The sequence below is a fragment of the Montipora foliosa genome, chromosome 2, assembly GCF_036669935.1.
Source record: "Montipora foliosa isolate CH-2021 chromosome 2, ASM3666993v2, whole genome shotgun sequence".
In the NCBI taxonomy this organism is placed as follows: Eukaryota; Metazoa; Cnidaria; class Anthozoa; order Scleractinia; family Acroporidae; genus Montipora; species Montipora foliosa.
Genome location: NC_090870.1, coordinates 34,141,045 through 34,166,044, shown reverse-complemented (window position 1 = coordinate 34,166,044; position 25,000 = coordinate 34,141,045). Strand labels below are relative to the sequence as shown.

Sequence of the window (25,000 nt, the reverse complement as noted above, 5' to 3'; positions counted from 1 at the left end):
CGACCGTGGTTTCCTCGCCCTCTGTCGTGTGTGTTGGTTTGTCTTTACTCGCTCATCGCTCTTTCGTGCTTCGGACCATCGTGTGCTCCGATACGTTTATTTTGGCGGGCTTAGTGTAGCGGTTCCCAGTTGTGGTCAACAAAGGAATAAATTCTAAGGATTTCGTCAGTCATCGACCAGGGTTTTTTTTTTTTCTTCGGCGGCTGTCGTGTTTATTGGTTTGTCTTTCCTTCACTCGTCGCTCTTTCGTCCCTGGACCGTAGTGTGCTCGCCGATCCGTTAGCGTGGCCAAAGGATTTCGTCCTTCATCGCCCGCGGTTTTTTCTCGCTCTCTGTCGTGTTTGTTGGTTCGTTTTTCACTTCTTTTTCGTGGTCGCCTCTAACTCGCTCGTCGCTGGTTGGTGTTCGATCATACATCATGCCGAACCCACCTCGTTCAACCAACAATAGCTTGTCCGCTGGACTTCGTTCGGAGGACATACCTCTCTTGTCCCCCGCGCCGATGGTGGTTTCTACGGCTCCCTCTGGCCCCGTGGCGCCTTTGGCCGTCGATTCGATCGCCGAGGCTGTTGTTCGCGCGCTTGGAAGCACCCTTCCGACTATCATCTCTTCAATTCAAGGGAGCGCCCCCTCGCCATTACCCCCTTCCGTCCTTGGCACTTCTGTTGGCGTCACTCCATCTAGCTCCTCTGGATCGACTGCTGTTTCTTGTGATGTCAATGTCTCGTCTATGGCTTTTGGGGCGTCATCAGGTACGTTTACTTTGCCGGCCTTCATTCCTACCTTTTCTCCTGTGTCGGCCATCACTGACTCAAGCTCGGCCCGCTTCATGGCCCCCATTACCTCTCCATTCGCGAGTCCCTGTGTATCCGGCAGCCTGCCAAGTTTTGGTAACTCTGGATCAGTGCCTACGTCTGAGAAGGCTTTCATTGTTGGTCCTGGTCATGCACCAGTCCCGGCAAAATTGGCCAAGAAGATCATCGAGGGCCAGTTCGTGGAGTTGGCGGATCTACTTACAGTCAATCTCCGAGCTGGGGATCAGGAACCACAGACCTTCCTGGAGGGTAAACTCCTGGTGTCCAACGTAAAACGCAGGCAGGTTGAAATCAAGGATATTCTTACTTGGACTGAGGCCTTCACGATTTTCCAGCTGGTCCTGTGTGCCTCTCACCCCCTGCGTTGGTTAGACTTGACCAGATATAAGCTGCTCATTATTCAAACAGCCCGCCAATATCCAGGTCTGGCTTGGCTTGAATAGAGTACTAAAGTGTGACGTCATGCTTCCATGGCAACCAAATTTTCTGTTCTAAACAAAGTTTGCCAAGCATAGCATTACAAGCGCGTTAAGCGTGGCTTTCGACTCCTTTTCAGTTTTGCGGCCTTTATTTTTACAGTTTCCCTTATTGATTGAACTGTAATTTTTTTTGGAACTTTGGATGACGTAGACGAATATTTATTCGTTTGAAAGAAGATCCCAATCGTCAACTGAGCAGACAAAGAGCCGAGGTGTTAGAGGTGAAAGATCGTGATGGTTCACTGCTTTGCTCCGGGCTGTGATCATCATTCCGAATCACATACTTGTAAATTCTATGGGTTTCCACATAAAATAAAGAAAAAGGAGGAGTACCAACGCTGGATTCGATTAATAAGGTAAGGTTAATTTATGGTTTGTCCTAGATCTTGTGTTATCAATTAAGTGGCGCTTTCGCGGCGTTTTGGTGTTTGGCTCGTGTTTTGATCTGTGATTTCTTTCAAGGACTGGTATCTCACAAAGTCTTTGCGATAGTATCTTAAATAATATTCTTGCATTTGTTCTGGTGAAAAGGAAAACAGCTGTGATCAGTGAATTACTCCCATGATATGCTTGAAAAACTCAGTAGACTATAAATACATACATTCATTCATTCATGCTTTAACTTGGAAACTGTTTACTACAGTTCATCACGAACGACTGCATTCTCAAAAGAAGAAATATCATTTCCCTTGGCAGTTTGACGAAGGGGAATTTTACTTTGTTCTAGTTCATCATTTTGTAGGCGATACTGTTGCTAATTTTAAATAAACAATATTAGAACTCTCGTTTATAATAGCTTTAGATGTCGCACAGTACTGTAAAAGTGACTAACTAGTTCTACTTAGTGAGCTTATTTTGTTTATATAAACTTACAGAAGAAAAGACAGGGAACCAGGGAATCACTCCAGAATATGCAGTTGTCACTTCAGAGATGGGAAAAAGAGTGCCGGCCCAGAAATTTACACACGTAATGCTGACAAGTTGTTTCCATCAGAAGGATTTCCTCGAAAAAACAGAGTAGTACTACACACAGCAGTGTACATGACATGGTGCAGGCCATTCGGGACAAAATGGAAGAGGAGGCACCTCCCTTGCAAGAAAAACCCTCAACAAACCAGGTTATTCTTGAAGCCGAACTTGACCTTGCAAAGAGGGAACTTGAGCAGCAGAGAGAAACTGCACAGTACCAGAGAACACATTATTCTGCATCAACTCTTACCACAGATATTCTTCGTATGGAAACTGGACTACCAACAAAAGAAGTTTTCCAGATTGTGGTAAATTATGCCTCTAGATTTAAGGATTCTTTGTCATACTATGCAGGTTGGAGAGTGGAGTCAATTATTTTTGAAGATCAAATTTTAATCACCCTCATGAAACTGAGACAAAACTATACTAATCTCCACATAGCTCAGTTATTCTCTTGTAGTGTTGCTACCATTTCAAATGTAGTTACAACATTTATTCATGTTTTACACGATATCTTATTTGATGATTTGATGACCACTATCCCTTCTAGGGAGAAAAACAAATTATGCTCTCCTTCGTCCTTTTCAATGTTTACTAGCTGTAGAATAGTCATTGACTGTACAGATATTGAAATTGCAGCACCCAGTCTTATGAGTCAACAGAATGAGACATATTCAAGCTACCGGGGCATGAATTCTTTTAAAGTTTTAGTCGGGGTGGCGCCCAATGCAGTTATAACATATGTAAGTAAACTGTATCCAGGATCAATTTCGGATAAGGAAATTGTCAAACAGTCAGGTCTAATGAACCATATGGCAAATGGTGACCTGATCCTTGCAGACAAGGGGTTCTTGATTCAGGACATTGTCCCAAAGGGTGTTTCCGTAAATATTCCTCCCTTCTTAGAGAATGGAAAATTCACTGCCAGTGAGATAAGGGCCACTAAAAACATTGCAAAATGCAGAATTCACGTCGAAAGGGCTAATGCACGGCTGAAGGATTTTAAGATACTAAACTTTATACCCCCCAAATTAAGATGTTATGCTGACAAAGTATTTCAAGTCTGTGCTGCCCTTGTAAATCTTCAGTTTCCACTGATAAAGGAAGGATGTGAAGGGGTAGAATTTGAGTAAGGACGTGCATGTAGTGGGAAAATTGAGAGAGTATTATTGATTAACATGTAGCTTTGATGCTTAGGGGAATAAGACAATCAATCAACCTTGATGTATTGCTTTTGTTTTCTTTAAGCCTGAGGATCAACTTTAAATTTCAACATGGCAGATTAAGCCCATCTATTTGACCTTTATGTTTAGAAAATAAGGGGGCATTCTCTATTTTTGTAATGTGTAGAATAGTAACAAAATAATAGAACATTTGTCTGAAGTCACATATTATGCAGTAGAGCCAGCATTTTCAGCTGTAAACAATTGCAACTCTAATCCTAAATGTTTTAGGAAACACAACATCAAGAATATTTGATAATTCTCTGAATAAAAATGGTTTTGGTTTCATTACTGAGCATGGAAGGTTGCTGTACTTGTTATTGTTTCAGTATTAAACTTGTAAAATGGGAACATGGTACTTCCTGCTGGATTTAAACCTTGCAATAATTCTACAAACTATAGTTCTCCCTCAACAATTTTGGGAAAGAGGTGTTTAAAGTAAAATTCCCTTAGTCTGGTAAGGTTTTCTTCCCAGGATGGATCCTTCTTGATTTCAATAATGACACACCAGTTATTTGTCCAAACAACAAAATAACATTAATTTCGTTTGGCTAAGTACATTTGCCCTTGCACTTGGTGCCAGTAGACATGATTCCTTTTTAGCGAGTATGACCCGTCCTCTTTTTGCTCCAGACAAAATGTCTCACTTTTCAAAGCTTCCTCAATACTCGCATTTCTGAAGGTATAGGAACACTTCGCCTCTAGAACATGGTCTTCACCCACGAATCCATCAGGGGAAGCTCCAAGAACGCCTGATTCGTCAAGCCACACCCCTGTCTCAGCAACTTCAAGATGGGTTTTGGCAGTAAATGTTTTGATGGCTTCAGCCTCATTTGTGACTCCCCATGCCACAGCTTTGACACGTGAAATGTCATATTCTCCCAAGAGACGCTTAATAAGGGATGGGGTGACCCTCTTAGCATTGATGACGGAGCCAAAATTACTTGCAGTCAAACGCCCCTTCCTGACTAAATGCCAGGAGGGATTGTTTCGCTGACCGACAGTTAAAGAACTGATTTGATTTACAATTTCTTGCTCTACCTTTAATTTTCGTTTGATAAACTCAAGTTGTTCAGCAGCAGTAGATAAGGTGAGAAATTCTTCGGAAAAAATAACCTCTTCCACTGTTGAGACAGGTAGATCCCCCAGTTGTTTTGGCTCAGGGCTTAACAGCCAGCATAGGCCAGTGAACTTTCCATACGCTCGGAGCTCTGAATACAGCGCTTCTCGATCTCCTTGATTTGGTTGTCGGAGTAAGGCTGTATATCCTGGCTTTGCTGGAGGAAACATTTCAGCAATAGATTTCCGAGAAATATCAGGTGCATTCCGTTTTTTCCATGAACACTCAACATCAGTCCGACTCCAGTTATAAATTCCGTAGATGAACAGAGCTGCAGCATGGCTGCATTTATAAACTCCCCGAGGACACTCGCACTCGCTCGATTTAATCGCATTGTTTTGGTCAAGGTATATCTAAAAAGAAAATTATAATACACAAAGTTTAACAGTAGTTTTCTATAAGCTTTCTGCTCAATGTTGGCCATTTACCGCATTTCACTTACCGTCACATTATACACTTTTTTCTTCATACTAGCGTGAACTTGTCCCTTCAAAACACCTTGACTTGCACTAAAGCTTTCCACATGGTTTGATTTGAAGTGATTTTCACCTCTTGAAACGGATTTATTCTCATTTTCGAAGAAAGAAAGCAGGGACGCAATTGTCAGCACCGACATCTTGCTTCCCGTGCGTTTGTTTAGAACAGAAAATTTGGTTGCCATGGATGCGTGACGTAACTGCTTTAGTACTCTATACGATCTGGCCTTCAGAAGGGATGCCGCTGCCTCGGGCCTTACGGATTGGTCCAAAATGAATTTGGATCTGTATAGTTTTCATTTGCGTTTGCCAGCATCGTCCTCACTGCAACCAAGGCCGTCTTCCCTTTCCGGGTTTCCTCAGTCTTCCTCAGACAGCCCAGACTCCCACCGACGCACACCATTCTGCCATTCCTGGAATGAAGGGAAATGCCGGTGGCTATTTGGGAAGTGCAAGTTCCGCCACAACTGCAGCAATTGCGAGGGAGAGCATACCAAGGCTAACTGCCCCTTTCCCCGCTCAGCTGGATTTCGTTCCCGTTCCCGCTCCCGCTCCTCCTCCCCTGGAGGGAGCAGGGGACAGTACTGAGGGGCGAGGTTCGCCCAGTGTTGTGTTTGTACATAGTTTGAATGATGTGATTGCGTTGCCTCGCCAGCCGAATGGATTGCCTCAGTTGGCAAAGTTGTTTTGTCCTGTTCCAGTTTCAGTTCCAGTCTCAGTTCCCGTTTCTGTTCCAGTTAAGCCCAGCGTTCCAGTTGTCTCTTTTGCCCCGTTATCTCCGGTGTCTCAGGTCACACCATTACAGTTGGATCAATTTCAAGCCGAATTATGCCACCATCCCAACAAGTCAGCTGTGGCATTTGTGACTTCTGGCATACGGGATGGATTTCGGATAGGCTTTGACCCATCCTTGGTGTCCCTCAAATCTGCATCTTCTAACATGCGTAGCTCTGCTGAGCACCCATCAGTGATTGACTCCTACTTGCAAGCTGAAGTCTCTTCTGGCAGGGTGGCAGGTCCTTTTCCAGTGCCCCCGCTTCCGTCATTGCAAATAAGTCGTTTCGGGGTGATCCCCAAAACTAATCAGCCTGGGAAGTGGCGTCTCATTTTAGACCTATCATCCCCAGAGGGGCAAAGCGTCAATGACGGCATCCCTAAGCCCCCGTTTACAGTTCAGTATGTTTCAGTGGATCCTTTCATTGATGGCATAATGTCTCTGGGTCGAGGAACGTTAATGGCCAAGTTCGACGTGGCCAGTGCATATCGGAATGTGGCTATCCACCCAGCCGATCGCCCCCTTCTTGGCATGAAGTGGCGTGGGCAATATTTTGTGGATTTGGTGCTCCCTTTTGGGCTGCGTTCAGCACCATTTATTTTCACCGCCATTGCAGACCTGGTTGAATGGATCCTGGTTCACAATTATGAGGTTACATTTCTCCGTCATTACTTGGACGATTTCCTCACTTTGGGCCCACCGGCGTCCCCTGTGTGCCACAACAACCTTCAAACCTGCGTTCGTCTGTGTACAAAACTTGGCCTTCCCCTTAATCCAGATAAGTTGGAGGGACCCGCGACTCGTCTTACAATCCTTGGGATTGAACTTGACTCCGAGAACCTTCAGGCTCGCCTTCCGACTGACAAGAGAGATAGGATTGTTTCACTGTTAGATGAGTGGTCGGCAAAACGTTTTTGTAAACGTCGCGAGCTGGAATCCCTGATTGGCCATCTCCATCACGCCTGCAAGGTCGCCCCACAGGGTAGGACATTCCTTCGCCGGATGATTGACTTGCTTTGTGCCTTTCGCCGTGATGATCACCCCATTAGGCTTAACCAGGAATTTCGGCGGGATTTAACCTGGTGGCGGGAACTGTTCCAAACTTGGGATGGCCTCAGTTTTTTCTGCATGCCCACATGGGCACCTCTCCCGGACTTCCAGGTCTCATCGGATGCAGCGGGCTCTTTGGGCTATGGAGCTATTTTTAAATCCCACTGGTTTGCTGGTGCCTGGTCAGCTGCACAAAGTTCCTCATCTATAGCGTACAAGGAGCTCTTCCCAATTGTAGTGGCAGCCTATCTGTGGGGCTGTCAGTGGGTATCTCGGCGGGTCGAGTTCTTTTGTGACAACGAGTCTGTGGTGGCTGTACTTAAGTCTGGCACCTCGCGGGACAAAAACCTAATGGTGTTGCTGCGTTATTTGACTATGCTGGCCATCCATCATTCCTTCTCATTTACAGCCTCATCTGTTCGAGGCAAAGCTAATCCAGTTGCTGATGCACTCTCTCGATTCCAATTTCAGCGGTTCAGACGCCTGGAGCCACAGGCCGACCCAACCCCGTCTCCTATTCCTGCTTCCCTTCTGGCAGCGCTTCAGATGCCTTGACTCAGAAGTGTCGGTTCTTACTTACCCAAGGTCTTGCACCTTCCACCCGACGAGTGTACCGATCCGCCCAACGTCGATTTACAGACTTTTGCCGCCAGGATGGTCGTGCAAACCAGGATGGCTCCATCCCCCCAGCCACTGAGGAGACTCTCATGCGCTTTGCTTCCTTCCTGGCCGACAACCTGAACCATTCCTCCATCAAGGTCTATCTATCAGCAGTGCGCTCCCTTCACATTGACCATGGCCTTCCCGACCCGCTAGTCAACTGTCTTCGTTTGCAGCGTCTGCTAAGGGGTATTAAGCGAGTTCAAGGTCCAGTGTCACCCAGGCGCCTACCTATCACCGTTGATCATCTGAAGGTCATTCAGTGCTCTTTGGACCTGTCTACTAGAGACCATGTGATGTTGTGGGCTGCGTGCTGCTTGGCATTTTTTGGGTTTTTGCGTGCGGGCGAATTCACGGTCAACTCGGCCTTTGATCCTCACACCCATATGACTGTTAGCGACCTGCAAGCGGACTCCTTGGTGAATCCCTCTTGTTTCAAAGTCCGTATCAAGTGTTCCAAGACAGACCCCTTCCGTGCGGGTTGTGATATCTACTTGGGGCGTGGCTCGGGCTCTGTGTGCCCCATAACAGCGTTGGGCACGTACTTGTCTCTGCGTGGGTCTGCTCCAGGGCCCCTGTTCTTGTTTAGTGATGGTCGTCCTCTTACCCGGCAGCAGCTATCATCCTTTTTGCAGTCTACCCTACATGGGGCTGGGTACTCCGGCGCCTACTCCGGCCATAGTTTCCGGATTGGGGCGGCGACCACTGCAGCGGCACGTGGTGTTCCGGATCACCTGATCAAAACCTTGGGGCGTTGGTCGAGCGAGGCATACCAGATCTATATCAGAACTCCAGTTAGTTCCATTGTCCGTGTTTCCTCCCAGTTGGTGGCGTAACAGGTAGTGGATTTCTCTGGTTACCAGCGGGGGTGGGTGCCTCAGGTTTGGGCTATCGGGGGCTTAGGCCTTGTTGCCCCGAGCCCCCTTGCTCCGGGTTCTTCTTACCCGGAGATCCCTTCGGCATGGCGCGGGGGGCTCGTGGCTTGGTTGCGGGTTGGGCAGGCCAGTCGGGTGTTCTAGCGCCTTGGGGATGTGACTGCGGTTGCAGCCCCCAGGCTTCCTGGGCACCTACCCTCCACTGGCGACGTGGGCGTTAAATATAGTTAAATAAAATTTAACATAGTTAACGACTAGGAGCTAGTCTGGTCAGTAGTGTTTTGCAGGCGGTTGTTAGTGTCTTGGCCGTCTGGTAGCGTTGTTCAGCGTTTTGGTGCATTCTGTAGCGTTTGTTATAGTTACATGGTTCACGACCGGGAACTAGTCCGGTCAGTAGCGTTTTGCAGGCGTTTGTTAGCGTTGTTATGCGTTTTTGTAGCGTTTGCAGCACTCTTTAGGTTGGGGGAGCCCTGGGGCTGACATGGTTCAGCGGTATTCCTGCGTAGTGCATGCGTTGTCCAATGTGCTTGCAGCGTGTTTGTTGGCGTGGCGTTGTGAGTCGGTTTAGGAGTTTAGTGGTTCTCGGCGTTCCCTCCCTCTCCCCCCCTTTCTTTTTTTTTTGTGCTCTTTTTTTTTTTGTGTGTTATTATTATTATTATTATTCCACTGAGCTATCTGGCTCAAGTGTGACGGGTGCCTTAGGGGGGCCTGGCGCGGGGGGCTCGTGGCTTGGTTGCGGGTTGGGCAGGCCAGTCGGGTGTTCTAGCGCCTTGGGGATGTGACTGCGGTTGCAGCCCCCAGGCTTCCTGGGCACCTACCCTCCACTGGCGACGTGGGCGTTAATTACTATTTTACAATAAAAAATGGGGGTCACCGAGTTCGTTTTTACGATATAAGCTAGTAAAGACAAAATATAGGGTGTTTTTGGTGAGCTTTCATGTTGCCATGGCAACCTTTTACGTCAAAATAGTGAGCGCATTTTGTTAAGTAATAACTGGTGTTTGGTATGGTACCATAAGATTTCTTTTACGTGATACAGTTTTGTAGTGACAACCCTTCTAATAAAAAGGTCCTTAAAAGTAATGAAGCTGGTTCCAGCCACCTTAACTGTTTTTATATGAACCCTGTGGTCATTGTATCAAGAGGAGCGCTGCGGCGTAGACAAAGACGACCCGACGTTTTTGTCGACCTCGAAGGCCATCTACAACAGACCTATCGGGAAGGGGCAGGGGTAACGGAATACAGCAACAGCTTACACATTAAGCTGCGAAAACGTAGCCCTTCGACGCAATAGTGCTAAACCAGTCAGAAAACAATTGTCGCAAAAAAATTACAACAGATACAATGGAACCTAATCCCAAACACAATAGAACCACAGCCTGAATCGGTCCAACGGGAGGTCGTAAAGAATTATGCGGCTCATGATCTGCTAAAGCACTCAGAGGCATCCTTCACACGGGATTAACAATCTCGACCCCAGAGCTCTTCTCATGACTGAGGGAGAGAAGAGCTCTAGGGAACCCTGAAACAAAGTGTCTTCTCAATGGTTTTCGTGAAGAACAATCAAAAGCGTCTCGAATTGTTGCATTCATGTTAGTACGAGGAGTGAGCAGGCGCCCAGGCGCCGTAAGGTTCAAATAGCCAAGTTTTTGCTTTAAGAACCCTACGGCGCATGTCCTCCTACGCAGAGTTTCCGCCAGAGCCTTGGGTCGATCCGAGGCTCTGGTGACGAGAGTGACGGGATTAGCGAAACCGCATGCGTAAATAAGCACTTTTCAAATTACGATTGCCAAGCCCAAGGGGACTCCCATATGAAAAGGGGTAGGGATGCTAAATTTCGGATTTTGGTCTCACTTAGGGTGTTCCTTCATATGCGAAGTACCCCCCGCCCCCTACCCCGGGTTGTCAGATGAATTACTTGCAAGTGCGAAGATTCCTTTTCGATTTGTTTACAGAGTTTGAAAGTGATCCTAACGGGTCAGTTGACAAAAGCACGATCGAAATAAGATTACATCCCGAATTAAATAAAAAATACAGTAGGCAAGACAGACAAGTTGAATACTTTCGACAACAAATAATAGCAAACGTTTATAATAAACTCCTTGGTCAATTTCTAATCTGGGATCAGCGTTAATCGGCTTTTGAACAACCAGACCCTGAACAACAGCGCAAATACCATACACATTCGAAACAGTAGGCCTGACATAACTATCGAAGGCCAAACGTATTCCAGGCCGGATTTCATTGGCATTTGAAGTCACAAAATCGGAAGGAAAGAATGGTTCAGTGCTTGATGTATTCAAAAAAGCATGGTCGCTACAAAAACGTTAATATTGCCACATTTTGTTATCAGTTAAAATGCATACTAAAGCCTGTAATTAATTAATTAATTAAAATTAATTAATCTGCGGAACGGCTTGCCTCATTGTGGTTGACACTTCGTCATGGGCAGCGGTCCGAACTCTTAACAGGATTCTTAACAGGACTCATAACAACCTCTTGGACCGGTGTCGGTTTCAACCATAACGAGTTTGAAAAACGTTTATTTTGTTGGTCGAAAACACAACCGTTGGGAATACATGCAACTTGTTTGACCTCGTTTTGTCTAATTGCCCATTTTCAATATCATTAAATTTCAGTCCCAAACAAAAGGCATTATGTCGAGGCTCTGGTGAATAAACTCACACAAATCCTTATATTTATTCCCCAGAGCCTCGAGATGATACCTTTTGCTTAGGACTGAATTTTAATATATCGAAAGTGGGCTTTCGCTGTTTTTTTTTTTTTTTTTCAGGTTCAGGGCAAGTAACATCAGAAAGAAGGTGCCAATGGATTCAACTTAAGATGTTATTTCCCAAGGGAATCAAATGCCGAAACTGCCCAGAATGTCCCGAGGGTCTTGGGTTACTCCCGCAGTGTGGATCACGCATAACGACTGATGAAGCTGTGGAATGTACCGAGTGCCAGGAGGGCAAAAGCTACTCTGACACGCACGATATATCTTCATGTAAGCCTTGCACCACCTGTGACCCTAATGAGGAAACAATCAGTCCTTGTACTCGAACAAAAAATGCAATTTGCGGGAAGTGCAATGCGGGGTAAGAGATATTTAAGGAAAGCCTCCACGCTTACAAAAGAACAATCATAAACTGCAGAAAGAATATTTACAGTCAAATTTATTTGAAAATCTCTCAAAGTAAGTGTTTGCATTACAAAAAAGGGAATTTATAATCGTTTATTTTCACTTTCTTATTTCTTGGGGCAACCGTTATACGTCACAATTATTGAAAATAGCGGTTCCGGGAACTCAAGCGATTCAAAAATTCATTTCGCGCTGATACAAACCAAAGGATTATGACATACAGGGGCACCCAACGAATCTGTTCCTCACATTATCTGTTCCCCAGAGGAATCTTGCTGGCTCGCAAAAATACAGGTGTTTCGATGAGCTGACTGGGAAATTTTGTTATTGAGAGAGGTTTTGCCTGGGAATTACTGAATTTTTCTAGCATTTCAACCCGAGCTGGCTGTAGAAACTCTGAAGACTGAGGACGACTAAGAAAAAAAAAAAAAAAGAGGCACCACTTCCCTCTCCCAGAGAATAGTCACAAACATACGACGGCTGGTCAGAGTGATTGCGCTTGCGGAAAAAGCCTGTTTTGTCGCTTTTGTTCGGTCGTTTTGGATCGAGGGATTTGAAAGCGTGCTGAATTCCTGGCTGGGAAATAAATTTAATCATCTGGCTGGGAAACCAACCAATTTTATCTAGCTGGCTGGGAAATTTCTTGTGTGTCTTGCTGGGAAAAAGGAACAGATAATATTTTCCCAGCAACACTGAAAAACACCTGAAAATGCCTTAATAACATTTATTTTCATTAACTGGGGTATAATGATACATTTTACAACAAATTGGTCGTTGGGTGCCCCTGGACATAATCTCTTGTACAAACGCTTTCTTTGATACGGTTTTAAACAAATTGTTGAAACAATGTTTCCTGTGGTTTAAAGTTCTTTTTAAATTGGATTGGAGGTTCCGTTTAACACTTTGGGAAGACATTTTTTCTTTTTTTTTACAAACTTTCGCTTTTTGTGATTTCATAAATGTCGTTATGAAATAAGAGAACGTTATATTAACATTGACATTTTTCAAGGCCTATCACCTAGTAAACACTAAAACGGAAGTAGTTTTTACATTACACGACAAAAAGAAAGTAAGTCGAGATAACTGATCTTCCGTCATCAAAAATTTTTGTAAGCGAGAGAGGTTTTGTTGTATCAGTTTACGACATGCTAAAATAATGAAAAAGGTCATTAATTCACTGAATTTGGGTGCCTTTTAACCACAATGTAAAGGAGCGAAGTAAAATATCACACTTTTCATCGACAGTACGCCGCAACAAATGCACTTGCTTTCTTACGTCAAAGCTAAGGAGTCAAATCCTGACGCAAACTGGATGACTGAGGACAAAGCGTAAAATTTGTAATGATCCTTTCAAAGGGTCAATTTTTTTAGTCACTGGGAAAACAAGGATACACCGTAGACCCCTTCTCGCAACGAGTTTGTGCTATAAGCTATACACTCTCTGCAAGTGAAAAGAACAACCTATTTAATGTAGACCTTTCTTAGATGACCTTTACAACTCATTCCCCAATGACGGAACGTAGTACTTAAGCCATGACTGGCCAGTTAAGCAGACTGCATTCTTCGACGTCATGCGTGGTGCCATCTCTCCTTCTGTCATAGCGACTTGATGTCTAAACTATGCAGAATATCGTACTGAGCTCTATTTCCTGGACGGTACGTTGAGCATCGCTCTCTTGTCTTCCAGTGCAATTGATAATAAATTGAGCTTTAAAAACGCGGACAGTAACTTGAAGTGCATCCCTCGAGAGCAGTTAGTCAGAAAGAGGTATCGAATCGAACAGGACGGGGCCATGCTCGTTGATGTTTAGCTGCCTCAGATAACAACCTCTTTGATCCGTGAACTTCTTAATATCCTATTCAGTCGGCCCCACCCAATAGTTGTAAATTATCCGTACTGCAAGCTCTGTCAAATTTCATATTTCATTACCGTTGCAACTCTTCAGAAAAGATGAAATACGGAGTGCTAAAAAGATAACCAATTTGTTTTCATGACAGTTTCTATCGAGCGCGAGAACTTTGAACCAATCACTGAGTGAAGAATTCATAACCCATAGCAATTCGCTAATTACTTTCGACACTCAATAGTAACTCATTGGGAAGAGAAAAGTGTGCAGGCCTTGTATAAGATCTTTTTGCATCTATTGCAAGTTAATCTGTTAGGTCAGTTTCATTCTTGTAATATTGTTTTGAAAAGGTGTGGTCTGTGATGACTGCATAGTTCAACCGAGCATTAAATCTGCAGTGAAGTTGACATCAGCTCTATCTGACACCACAAAGCTTTCAGCATCACATAATCCATAACTTAGTTTGTTCTTGGTTCTCTATCCCAACCTGTTCTTCTCCTTAAAAATTATAGTTCCAAATTTATTGCTGATTCTAATTTACGAACAGCTTCTTAGCAAAATCACTAATTCTAATATTATTCATTTTTAAACTTTTTTTTATTAAGACCCTAACAGTAGTGAGAGATATCAAAATGAAATACAGTCGTCCTTGCTTTTTTCGCAGGAAGTTCTGGAAAACTGGGATCTTTCCTAAGTTTGCTTTCCTTCATGTACCAGTTTACCTGCCGGTACTTGCAAGTGAAGGTGCGTAAGTCCACTATACTTCAGTTGTCTTCATGTATGTTATCTTAAAATGAACCATACATCTGCACACACTTCTGCTTGCTGTGGTTTGTGATGATTACATAGTTCATCTGATTGAGAGTGTGATGACGCATTTCTTTCGCTCCTATCTGATACCACTTGCTTCACTTTGCATGGTCACGGCCTTTGAGGAATGTCATTTGGTTTACTTGTTAATTAATTTGCTATTCTTTCAGTTGAAGTTGTTACAACATAAAACGGTGATGACAAACAAAGAAGAAAAAGGTTAACCAACTTTTCTCTTATCTTTCTGACAAATCAATCAGTTATTTTTGGTCCACCTCCAGCAACCCCCCCTCCAGCAACCCCACCCTCCCCACCCCACACACCTCCTCTCTCTCTCTCCTTTTCTCTCTTTTAATCAGGCAGTTTTTTTTAAAATAAGGATTCTAGAATTCTGTATCAACTGACCTAATGTGCCTTTTGCAGGGTATTGATCATATGGTATAAAAACTGCCACACTGGGACATCTAAAACAAAGCAAGTTAATCTAAATTTTCTTTTTTTAGATGTCCCAGTAGGCAATTTGGATTCCATTATGGCGGTTTTGTACCATTTGATCACTATCTTGCAAAGGGCCCATTACTCAGATTTCGCCTTTTTATATTTGAAAATAAATTAATTATAATACCTTATTTCATTTTATTTTGATCATTCATCTGTGTGATTGAATTTGAGTAAATAAATAAAATAAATGATTATTAATCAGTATTTGTTTGGTTTTACGTCCTCTCTTTCTTTGAATTATTATTATTACTACCGGTAATCAGTATTTGTTTGGTGTTAACTAACCTTATTCCTTATGCCCTTGTTCTTGTCGTGACTAAAGTACTGGTACAGTGGAATAAGTGCAAATGATGACCCCCAGAATAGGGACATAATAAAGTCACTGTGTGACTTGATTAGAAAAAGCTGGGTCTGCCTGATGCACTCCCAAATTTGAACAGTTCCCTTGCCCACTTGTTAAAATTTTGGTGATTACCAGGCCAATGCTAAGGTCCAGTGCATATAGGAACAGTTTGTTTAAATGACATACCGGTAATTTTTTTTAGGTGGAGATGATACAGTGTAAGGAGGTGGTGACAAGAGAAATGTGAAGGTAATATAGTGCATGCTTTAAACCACGCACCAGTAAGAAAGTTGCTGCTGTTTAAGCCAATTGAATGTTTTGTTTTTCCATCACCAACCATGTACATTCAGTTGTACAATATACTTGCTACTCTTGAGCCTAATGATGAGAAATATCACCAATTTTTCTGAGGCCACACTGTAGACATTACATTGTGGATATGGTACTTAATGAGTCTGAAAGAGAAAGCTGCGTTTGTTGCCAATGAAAGTATTTTTATTGGGAGGTGCACCAGAGTATATATATCATGATGTCCAGTAAAAAGTTGTTACCTGACACATGGACACCATGGAAACCAAGGAGAGAGGAGAAAAGTTGTGAAACCCAGACTTCAGCAATGTAGCTAACATGTTGGGTAATTTGCTCTGCTTTAAGTTTTTTTATGATAATTGCAACATTGATTAGCTTTGACAGGTTTCACGTCACTTTCATAGCTTATGCCATTACTTTTAGCCATTGTAATCCCTTGAGTATCAAGATTTGACAAGTGATTCCTTGGGCTGTAATTTAAAGGGAATGTTTTTTTCACCTTGAGTTAATAACACATTGTCTTGATTTTTTTTTTAGTTGATCTCATTCTCAGTTGACAGGAGGTGCAAGTCTGTGCATGAATAAGAGGAACAAGGGGCTGCTGATAGCTATTCCTCTGTCTGTCGTTCCAGTTCCGGCTTATTTCTGGTTTAATTAAGAGGGGTGGGTGGTTGGCTTTCCACTTATTCAGACATTAACTCCTTAAATGCATAGACAGAGTGCAATCTGATTTTTGTGATCATATTTCTGCCCTGATATCTCGACTTCGGGTTATCTGTTTGTTAGCAATTCCCAGGCCCCACTGTGCACAAAGTCTGCGATTGGTGAATTTGTTTGACAGACTTGAATCTGCGATTGCTCATAACCTCTTGTTTGAGTACATTCGTTGATGCGAAAGGAAGGGTTTGAAGGGAGTCACGGTTATATCATTGATGCAAAGGGAAGTGTTCGAAAGGAAGCCTTTTACTAAAAAGGGTAAGTTACTTAGTAGCTTGTTATGTCAGGTGTAAATTTAAGTATTTCGGGAAGTATTCATCATGGTAGCGAACGTTTAATCTCGTTTTGATAGCATTTTATCAAAAGAATAATTATTGTTGAGAATTGTTTCATCAGAATTTATTGCAAGTAGTAGAAATCTACAATAAATGAAAAAAAAATCAAATGTACCAGTAAAAATAAATCGTTCAAGTTAAACTCTTGCGTGTTTGCGTCTGGTAGAAACTAGAAACTATTGCCTTCAAAAATAAGCAAGTGCGAAGTTTTAAAAACGCATGCGTCAAGATAAAAAACAAGGCTCAAATAAAAAATACAAGAGAATTCCACTTCAAACTTGCTTATTGCTATGACATTAATTTACTTCATTTTTCCAACCATCTCCAACACCATGTTCTTCATGTCTCACGCCCACCATCTTTCTCTGCATGGGGCACCATTTCACTTCCAATATGGAACCCTTAGTTCTAAAAATAGAAAGGCACGGGACAGGGGTTGAAAGGGTACAATACCTATGGAAGCTCCGGGTAATTTGCTCCTGATTTGAGGCTATTTTGCATGACTCGTAGGGGACCATGATTCTTGTGTAAACACTTGAGACTGGTCAACCCTAAAATCCGGAATGGTCAACCCTAAAATCCGGAATCCGGAATCCGGAATCACAGTACAATACAGAGAGTAAACACTATCCTAAACATTCATAAAAGCTAACCTTAGGCCTAATTAGGCCTAAACAAACGTTTTTAGGCCTAATTAGGCCTAACGTTATCTTTTATGAATGTTTAGGATAGTGTTTACTCTCTGTATTGTACTGTGATTCCGGATTCCTGGTTTTAGGGTTGCCCCTTAAGACTGATTGAGCTGATGAAATTTCTTTTTTTTTTTTTTTCTTTGTCTTTCGAGGCGTTTTACTATGCTTAATTGGAAGTGGGTTATTCCGAATTCCCTTCTTATTAACTAGTGTGTCCCATGGGCTTGATTCTAAAAATTTTTATTTCGAAGTTTAATTTAAAAGGTGGTTGACTAACTTCGGGCGCTTTCAGAATACAGTGTGACATTATTGCCTTCGTCCACTGCGCTCAATTCAATTGCACAATCTGCCAGCAGTAAAAACCACAAATGAAGTGTTCTCGAACAAAGATCACTAGCGTGAAAGTCGTGAAAGACTGCAGGTATAAAATTCCTCTTCACACTTTACAGATAAAGTTACCATCTTTGATCTGAATGATATCATGAACTATTGTGAAATCTTTAGACTATACGTAAAAGCATCAAGATAATCAATCGTACATTATTTTATGCTGAACCGGTGATCTCAAACTCTTTGTTTTCCCTTGCGACTTCGAATCAACGGGGTTCAACTGAAATACATTCATCTTGCAGTCTTGATGATGATGACGTGGTTACATGTATCCGTGGCATAGTTGTATCTTACCGCTTTAAATTTGAACTTCTACTTCTTGTCGTAAAAAAAAAAATACAAAAGTTAATGAGCGAAATAGAGACGCTCTCAACTCACGCTCTCCAAAGGTATATTGTAAAGAAAAAAAGTCTACGTTTTTACAAAAAGTAAAGGGAACATTCATCTTAACAAAAAGTAAAGTAACCATATTTAACGTCGATAACTCGTAACAGTAATTCAACTGACAAACCTGAGGTCGACGGTGCGCTCATTTTACTCCCCCCTCTTCATCAGTGCTCCGTTTTAGCGAGTTTTTTACTCTTTCTGGACTGTGACGTACTTCATCATAAGTACAAATAAAAGCCCAAAAATAATGGTATCCGATGCGTTTTGTTACTTACAAAATTAGCTTTGTAAATCTTTAAAACTTGAGGCATTTAGGTGCCTTACATGTACTCCCAACTTGAGAATTTACCTATTTTTGTCTTTATCAAGTAAAGAATTATGACGATTATAAAGCCTAGTTTTCATATGTCGGAAAAATCCCAGACGATCGGGGATTTCGCAGTTTCCCGGCCGTCCGAGACTTTGCCGACTAATGAAAACCATAAATCGTGGACATCCCTGATAATCTGGGGTGGTCGGGGACGATTCGGGAAAATAGGAAGCGTTTCTATTTTCCCGACGTGTCCCAGATTTTGGCAATCGTTGGCGATCATTCCCGACATGAAAACTCAAATTTGTACTGTCGGAGGCAGACGGTTTTCAGTTTTCGGCACACTTTCCACTTTGCGCGAAAGTCACTATAGGGAGAATCTGGGACAAGTGTCTAGCGATTTTCCGATATGTATGCAAAACCTGGGACGGTCGGGAAACTGCGAAATCCCCGATCGTCTGGCCAAATTACTGCTATTTCATATCGTCTCAACTAAGGCATCTCTTAATTAAGCTTATTTCTCGGAGATTCCAACCCTCCCGTTTTCGGCGAACATTTCTGGCCTCCCGTTTTCGCTTAATATTCTCCCGGTTTTGAAACTCTTCCTAGCCAAAGAAAGAAAAAGTTTTCTTTGTTTAACCAGTCTTTTTAGCACGATTCTTTGCCGTTTTTCTGTTGTTCCTCACCCATTTTTAGTATGAAACTTTGGCTTGATAGCTCAGTTAGTAGAGCGATGTATAGCGCGGTCTGCATGGTAACAATTTCTTCACTGACTGGATGCTTTCTTGCCGAATACCATGGCCACATGCATGGAAGCGCATACATTTAATAGACGTTATTTCCTTCCAAGGACACCATGCGTCTCGATGGGTTCTTCTGGACTCTCTGGAATGAGTTTCCAGGTCGAGGTCGGTATGGATCGGGGAATTTTCAGTGGCATCAGTACCACAACCCACGCATTTAGTGTGCCTGACGATGGGTATTTGGGAGAAGATCATATGTCCAGTTGCAAATAATGCCTGCCAGATCTTCCCTTCCGCACCCAATTAGCGCTTGGACGAACTTTCTCATTTTCGGCTCCCAGTCACCTAGAGTCTTAAAGTATTCAAGAATCGAGTCTGTCGGAGAGTCTGTCTGTGTTGTTGAATTCAATATCAAGTCCAAATCCTCAGGATCGACCTGTAAAGCCAGGCCCACACTGCGCCACGTTCTTCTTTGAGGGGTCTCGCGAGAATCAAGTTTCTTTTGGACTTGGAATTTCATCACATCTATGCTCCCTTTTTCAGTCTCCATACACAACTTCTCCATGTCAGAAATAACACAATCTTAAAAGTAAGAAGAGAAAAGCCTATGAGTATAGAGTAATAAAGTGTTTTCACGTGACGTCACGGCGGCCATGTTGGTGTCCCCAAACAAAGGAACGGCGGCCATGTAGAGTGGTTTTCAATTGAGTGTCGAAAGTAATTAGCGAATTGCTTTTGTTGTGCATTACTTCACTCAGTGATTGGTTCAAAGTTTTCGCGCCACTTTTTCAACCAATCACAAGTGAAACCAAAACCAATCGCGGCTCGCGCGTGCACATTTTCCCGCGCTTTGTGTCGGCTACGTGTTATTACTTCGAGTTTTGATTGGTTTACTGGATTGTTTCCGTCGTTTTTGATTGGCCAAAGTAATTACTTTGGTTTTGGTTTTACGACACTCACTTGAAAACCGCTCCAATGCAAAACCAAAGTAATTCTCTAGTTACTTTCGACACTCAATTGAAAACCGCTCTATCATGCAAATGATTTCTTTTGTTTCGGTGGAAAAACAAGGTTACCGATCACGAGAGTGAAAACACTCTATACTTGTTGACTTGTTGAATATGGTGACCGTGCATGGGTAATACAGTTTGCGAAGACCAACATTTAAGACCATTCAAAGGTACAAAAGAAAACTTGGTGTAACACTCTCGCAAGCTACTGGAAAATTAACACTAAAGCTTCTATGAGGGGGACATTGGGATTTTCGGTTTTGCGGTTTTGGCTATTTTTTAGATCGGTTTTTCGGTTTTTGTGCCAAAAGACTTCGGTTTTTCGGTTTTGGTGTTCATTGCGGTTTGCGGGTTTTTCGTTTTTTTGCATCTGGTTTTCGAGCAGAGATACTCGGGTGCTAGTCCCTGTAGGGACTTAAATACCATTGTTGCTCTTTCAATTTGCCTTACAGGGACTAGGGATTTCCATCTTAAGAGTTCAAATAAATTGTTGGCAGGAGCGTCATAGTTAGAGTAGGTCAAGACACGGGCTGCTCTAGCTCTGTTTTGTAGCTTTTGCATTTTGTCCTGCAAAGTTACTCCACAGTTTCTCCAAACAATATTGCAGTAGTTGAAATGAGGTTGTACTAGGGCCTGATAAATAGAATGCAAGGTCCCATAGGGTACAAGATTCCTGTTTTCACTCACGTGATCAGTAACCTTGTTTTTCCTCTGAAACAAAAGAAAACGTTTAAGTGATAATAGAGCTCAATTCCCAGAGACCAGCAAGAATTCAATAATTGTAGTGACGAAGTCAGTGCAGATGACAACAATTCCCAGGTCCGCAAGATGAATTAGGGACATCGACGAATTGTCTCTTTGGTGTAACGTCGCGATGTGGAAGGGCGGTGCCGCACTTGTCACCATTGTATCGGTTTTTTGACGGTTTTGTATGCGGTTTTCGGTTTTGGCCGAATTTTTTTGCGGTTTTGGATGATTTTTCCCTTCGATTTTGCGGTTTCTAATACACCCCAATGTCCCCCTCTTCTATCAAGTTTTCGAATCTGTTTAAATTGAGGAAAACGAACGGACAAAATATAGACTTTTCACGAGATCCTTTACTACGGTTTTTACAGTGCTTCCTATAATGCTCAAGCTAAAACTATAAATCAGCAGCTTTACTGAATTAAATATGACAGAAGAGGTGGGCGGTAAGTAGAGTTGATCTTTGCTTGAGCTTGGTGCTTTAATTTTAAGATCATAATTAACAATTATTCGCCGAAGGCGAATGATTATCGGTGAATATTCACCGAGACGAAGTCGAGGTGAATATTCACTGATAATCACTGAGCATGAGGCGAATAATTGTTTTAGTATAAATACACAGGTGATTATTTCAAAAAAAGAGAAAAAAAAAAACATTTCAACGCGAAATGATCTTCACTTACTGTGGCAAAACGACTACTGGCAGCCATTTTGTCTGTCGAGTTGATTATCGGTTGATAATCCGAGATAGCGAGCCAATGAGAGCTTGCGATTTTGTATAATCACCTGTGTATCTATACTAATTAACAATTAGACCCTTCGCCCACAAGGGCTACGGGTACGCCCCTTGAGGGCGAAGGGTCTAATTGTTAATTAGTATCACCCAACTAGTCGGACAGAAAAGGCAATAATAAAGTTAGCAAATGCAAGTTAAAGAAATATTTATTTGGGAATAAAACGAAAGAAAGCGTCACGCTTTTCGCTACCCGAGGACTATTAATAATAATAGTCCTCTAGTAGCGTAGCCAATCAAAATGCAGGATTTGCATTAGTCCACTAGTTGGGTGATACTAATAGGCTTTAGTCATATTTTCAGGGTATGATTAACTCGCACAATTGTCATTGTTACTTCCTCAGTCAAGTCCTTCTCCTTTTCATTGTCATCGTGATTGTCCTTTCCATGATTTGTCACCATACAGTGCCACACTTCAGGGGTAGTGTTGCTTAGGGTTATCGCTACTCCCATAGTGACTGCTATTGCCCTTGTTATTGTCACTGTCATGGCAATTTGGTCACTGTCATTTCCAGTGTCGTTGTTATTGCCATTGTAACCGGCTGCTATTATCACCGTCCTTGTTATTAGAGAGATATTGCATCGCAAATTTTACGACAATCGGCAAACACGAAATTTGTTTTTGGCCCGGCAAACATGAAAGAAACTGTTTTATTTTTGTCTCATTTCTTGCCTGATAGCGACATATATCAAGAAATTTCACAAAAGAGAGAGAGAAACTCAAGTAAGAGAACTTTCATACTTTTGTGACTAGCAGCAACCTTTTGTTTGTCCTTTGCCGTTTCACATAAATGGAAACTAAATCTCGTCTTGTATCACTTCTCCTAGCGTCGAGGCTTACCTTCTGGAATGCGTTTGATGTCGAAGTCGACGTTCTGTTCAGCAGGGTTAGCTGTGAATAAGAAACAGCAGGTCAGAAAATTTTCCTTCCTTTTTGCATATGGTGGCTATATCAGGTTAAGATCCTCCCTGAACCATTCCAAATGACATTTGCAACCCAATTGGTTTCAAATTGTTGTATTGGAAAATATTTTTTACTTGCTTGGGTGTAACCATTGTCGAAGTCCCAGGGGCAAACAGTCGAGGCGGAGAGAAGAGAGACAAAAGTTTTAGAACCCCGGAGCTCATTCGCCGATCTTGAAAACTTTTCCTTATTACCCCTCACTCGAATGACTGCCCATGCCTCTCCGAGCATGGAGCTTAGCCGCTTAAACGAATCCAATTCAACTACACTACACAATATTAAAATATTGACCGATAGGTTTGTTTTTGCTAACTATGGCCTGGCATCAGTGGCGAACAGAGAATTACTCAGAGAACTACTTAAACTGTTACTAAACATGCGTACATACATAAAATAAAATGCGTTTGCTAGTAAATGGAAACTTGCGTCGCTTCCTGCCGGATACGAAAAACCAAAAAACCCCAGTGGGAAAAAATGGAAACGTATTCCCCGAACCGATGCAGCGCCAATAACCCCCGGGGTTTAGGGGTATCTCAATTCAGTAATACCATACAGACTCAAAATAAGACAAAGTTCGGAATTCTAACAGTGGTTTTGGCCAAGCAGGCATATTATCCGTCATGCACCTAATTCATTCCTGGCCCGTGAAGTAAACGTGATGCTATGATCTCTTTTAAAGTCAGAGGAGGGACGAGAAACGTCAAGGCGGTGACCCTATATTCAAAGACCCCACAACCGTCTCAACCATGCATGGCGGGCAATAAAAGGATAACAAGGCTACTAGTTTTTAGTTTTCTGACACTTCGTGAAGTTTTGTTTACCTTGACTCAGGCATTCCATGTTATTGTTGACAGCATTATTATCGTTTCCGTTCACGCGGACACTTTCTGTCAATCAAGAAAAAGTCAAAAGAGTCAGAATTCTATCGTGTTAATTTCCAGCCTATTCAATTTGTAATTTTCAGACAAGACTGGAGAAAAACACTAATTTTTTTTAACATAATTACTGTTTACGTGGACAGTTTCTATAGATCACGAAAAAAAATTACAATTTACAGCCACTCGTACCCAATCAAATGAATTTTACACGGTTGACAGATTTCATCGGATACGGCTGCATAGATATGACGAGAGGATCAGTGAAAACCTTGGCGCATCCGGATGAAGGAAAATCCTCCCGGAGGATTTCGGAGGAAAATGATACCCTTAATATAACCAGGGCCTTCTATTTTGTTCTGCCAACTCTTACACAGACCATCCTTATATTTATATATAAATTTTCAGAAGGTATTTCGTCAAACGGAATTTCGTGGGATAAATCGTCTTCCTTAAGCTGCAAACTGAAAGGGTTCAACTTTTTATCTTACCAAAAGAGGACGCAGTGGAGACAGTAGTGCTTGGGTTTGGTGTTGATGATACCGACGCCATGCCAAGGTCACTACCTACACGGCAGAAACAGCAACATATTGCGAGGAGGGTTAGTTTTGAGGCAACTGGTTAGTTATGCAAGCAGTTTATACAGATCAAGCTAATTGCGATAGAGTCTTAGAAGACTGAATGATTCTTGATGGCAATACGGAGTTTAAGATCTACGACGCGACGGTAACGAAAACGTCATTTAGAATTATTAATCTGTTTGGTCATTATGTTGGTTTGTCTAACTTCTAAAAACTACCTCAACTTTCCAGGAACTGAATTTGGAGGTAGGAGGTGCGGTGTTGAAGCTACGACAAAAAATTCAAATTCCCTGTCTTGTGTTCAACTTGAAAATTGGTCATTTCACGTCGTAGATTTGCCGAAAACGTGAAAGAAATGTACAAAAATGAAATATGCACGTGCAGAGCGTGCAAAACTATTGTTTTTGCTCATTAAATATGCAAAATTTGTGACGTTTTCGTTGCCGTCGCGTCGTAGATTAAACTCGCTAAAGCCCTGGTCAAACGGCGCATGATAGTCGATGATAGTTGATTCTCTCCAAATTCAACCATCACCAACTATCATTCACGTGGTCAAACGGCCAAAGAAGTTCGTGATAGTTGATGATAGTTCACCGGCAGTCGCGCAAGCAAAGTCACGCGAGCAGCTAGTTCCAGGCTCTTTCCGCTTAAAAATATGAACACTAAAAATGGCTTCCCAAGGGCAGGGCTGGGCCTCATATTCGTCTATTAGACGTAATATCAGGTCATTACTCCATCTCGCTGCATTGCCCTTCTTGACCGATGAACGTATATAATAGAGGAAATATACTAAGAAATATAAATGTGATTGTGTGAGGACAAGTTAAGGGAAAAACAACTCACTTCCGGTTGCCGTCTGTGGCTAAAAGAAAAAAAACCGCGTGCTAACGTCCCCTACCCCCGCAGCAGATTTCTTGCTCTCCCCAAATCGCGCTCCTCAATTCAACAATTCGTTGAGTAGTCTACGAGCAGACGTCTCCTATATCCTTTGTTGCACGCGGAAAAGGATCACCAAAGGAAATAGGAAACGTCTGCTCACAGGCTACAGGACGATGCAGCATTTGA

At 42.6% G+C, this 25,000-nt stretch overlaps 3 protein-coding genes, 1 non-coding gene and 1 pseudogene across 6 annotated transcripts in view; 3 read left to right on the top strand and 2 right to left on the bottom strand.

Moving 5' to 3' along the window:
* The window catches only part of LOC137992915 (uncharacterized), a 4,309-nt pseudogene extending 544 nt beyond the window's left edge, over nucleotides 1-3,765 (top strand).
* The window catches only part of LOC137992919 (tumor necrosis factor receptor superfamily member 6-like), a 33,693-nt gene extending 16,604 nt beyond the window's left edge, over nucleotides 1-17,089 (top strand). The window contains exons 4-8 of the mRNA XM_068838489.1: nucleotides 11,237-11,540; nucleotides 14,096-14,175; nucleotides 14,412-14,460; nucleotides 15,288-15,334; nucleotides 15,932-17,089. Of these exons, the coding sequence (XP_068694590.1) occupies nucleotides 11,237-11,540; nucleotides 14,096-14,175; nucleotides 14,412-14,431 (404 nt within the window). The 3' untranslated portion in view covers nucleotides 14,432-14,460; nucleotides 15,288-15,334; nucleotides 15,932-17,089. The remainder of the gene's footprint in view (nucleotides 1-11,236; nucleotides 11,541-14,095; nucleotides 14,176-14,411; nucleotides 14,461-15,287; nucleotides 15,335-15,931) is intronic.
* LOC137992918 (probable serine/threonine-protein kinase DDB_G0278665) overlaps nucleotides 1-25,000 on the bottom strand; it is a 66,821-nt gene that overhangs the window by 28,831 nt on the left and 12,990 nt on the right. For 2 of the 3 annotated variants that reach the window (XM_068838484.1, XM_068838485.1), the window contains 2 exons: nucleotides 23,846-23,920; nucleotides 23,301-23,366 (listed from right to left, as the gene is read on the bottom strand). In XM_068838484.1, the coding sequence (XP_068694585.1) occupies nucleotides 23,301-23,366; nucleotides 23,846-23,920 (141 nt within the window). Of the gene's footprint in view, nucleotides 1-17,391; nucleotides 19,551-22,356; nucleotides 22,408-23,300; nucleotides 23,367-23,845; nucleotides 23,921-25,000 lie in introns of those variants that run through there. The other variant, XM_068838487.1, reaches the window with a different exon arrangement.
* On the bottom strand, nucleotides 3,932-5,267 carry LOC137992916 (uncharacterized). Its single transcript, XM_068838481.1, has 2 exons — nucleotides 5,049-5,267; nucleotides 3,932-4,959 (listed from the first exon to the last, which is right to left on the bottom strand). Exons 1-2 carry the CDS (start codon nucleotides 5,265-5,267, stop codon nucleotides 4,024-4,026), a joined length of 1,155 nt encoding a protein of 384 aa, XP_068694582.1. The 3' UTR covers nucleotides 3,932-4,023.
* Nucleotides 14,257-14,336, top strand: LOC137993969 (small nucleolar RNA snR60/Z15/Z230/Z193/J17). Its single transcript, XR_011122082.1, has one exon. It is a non-coding gene; the product is annotated as a small nucleolar RNA snR60/Z15/Z230/Z193/J17 (small nucleolar RNA).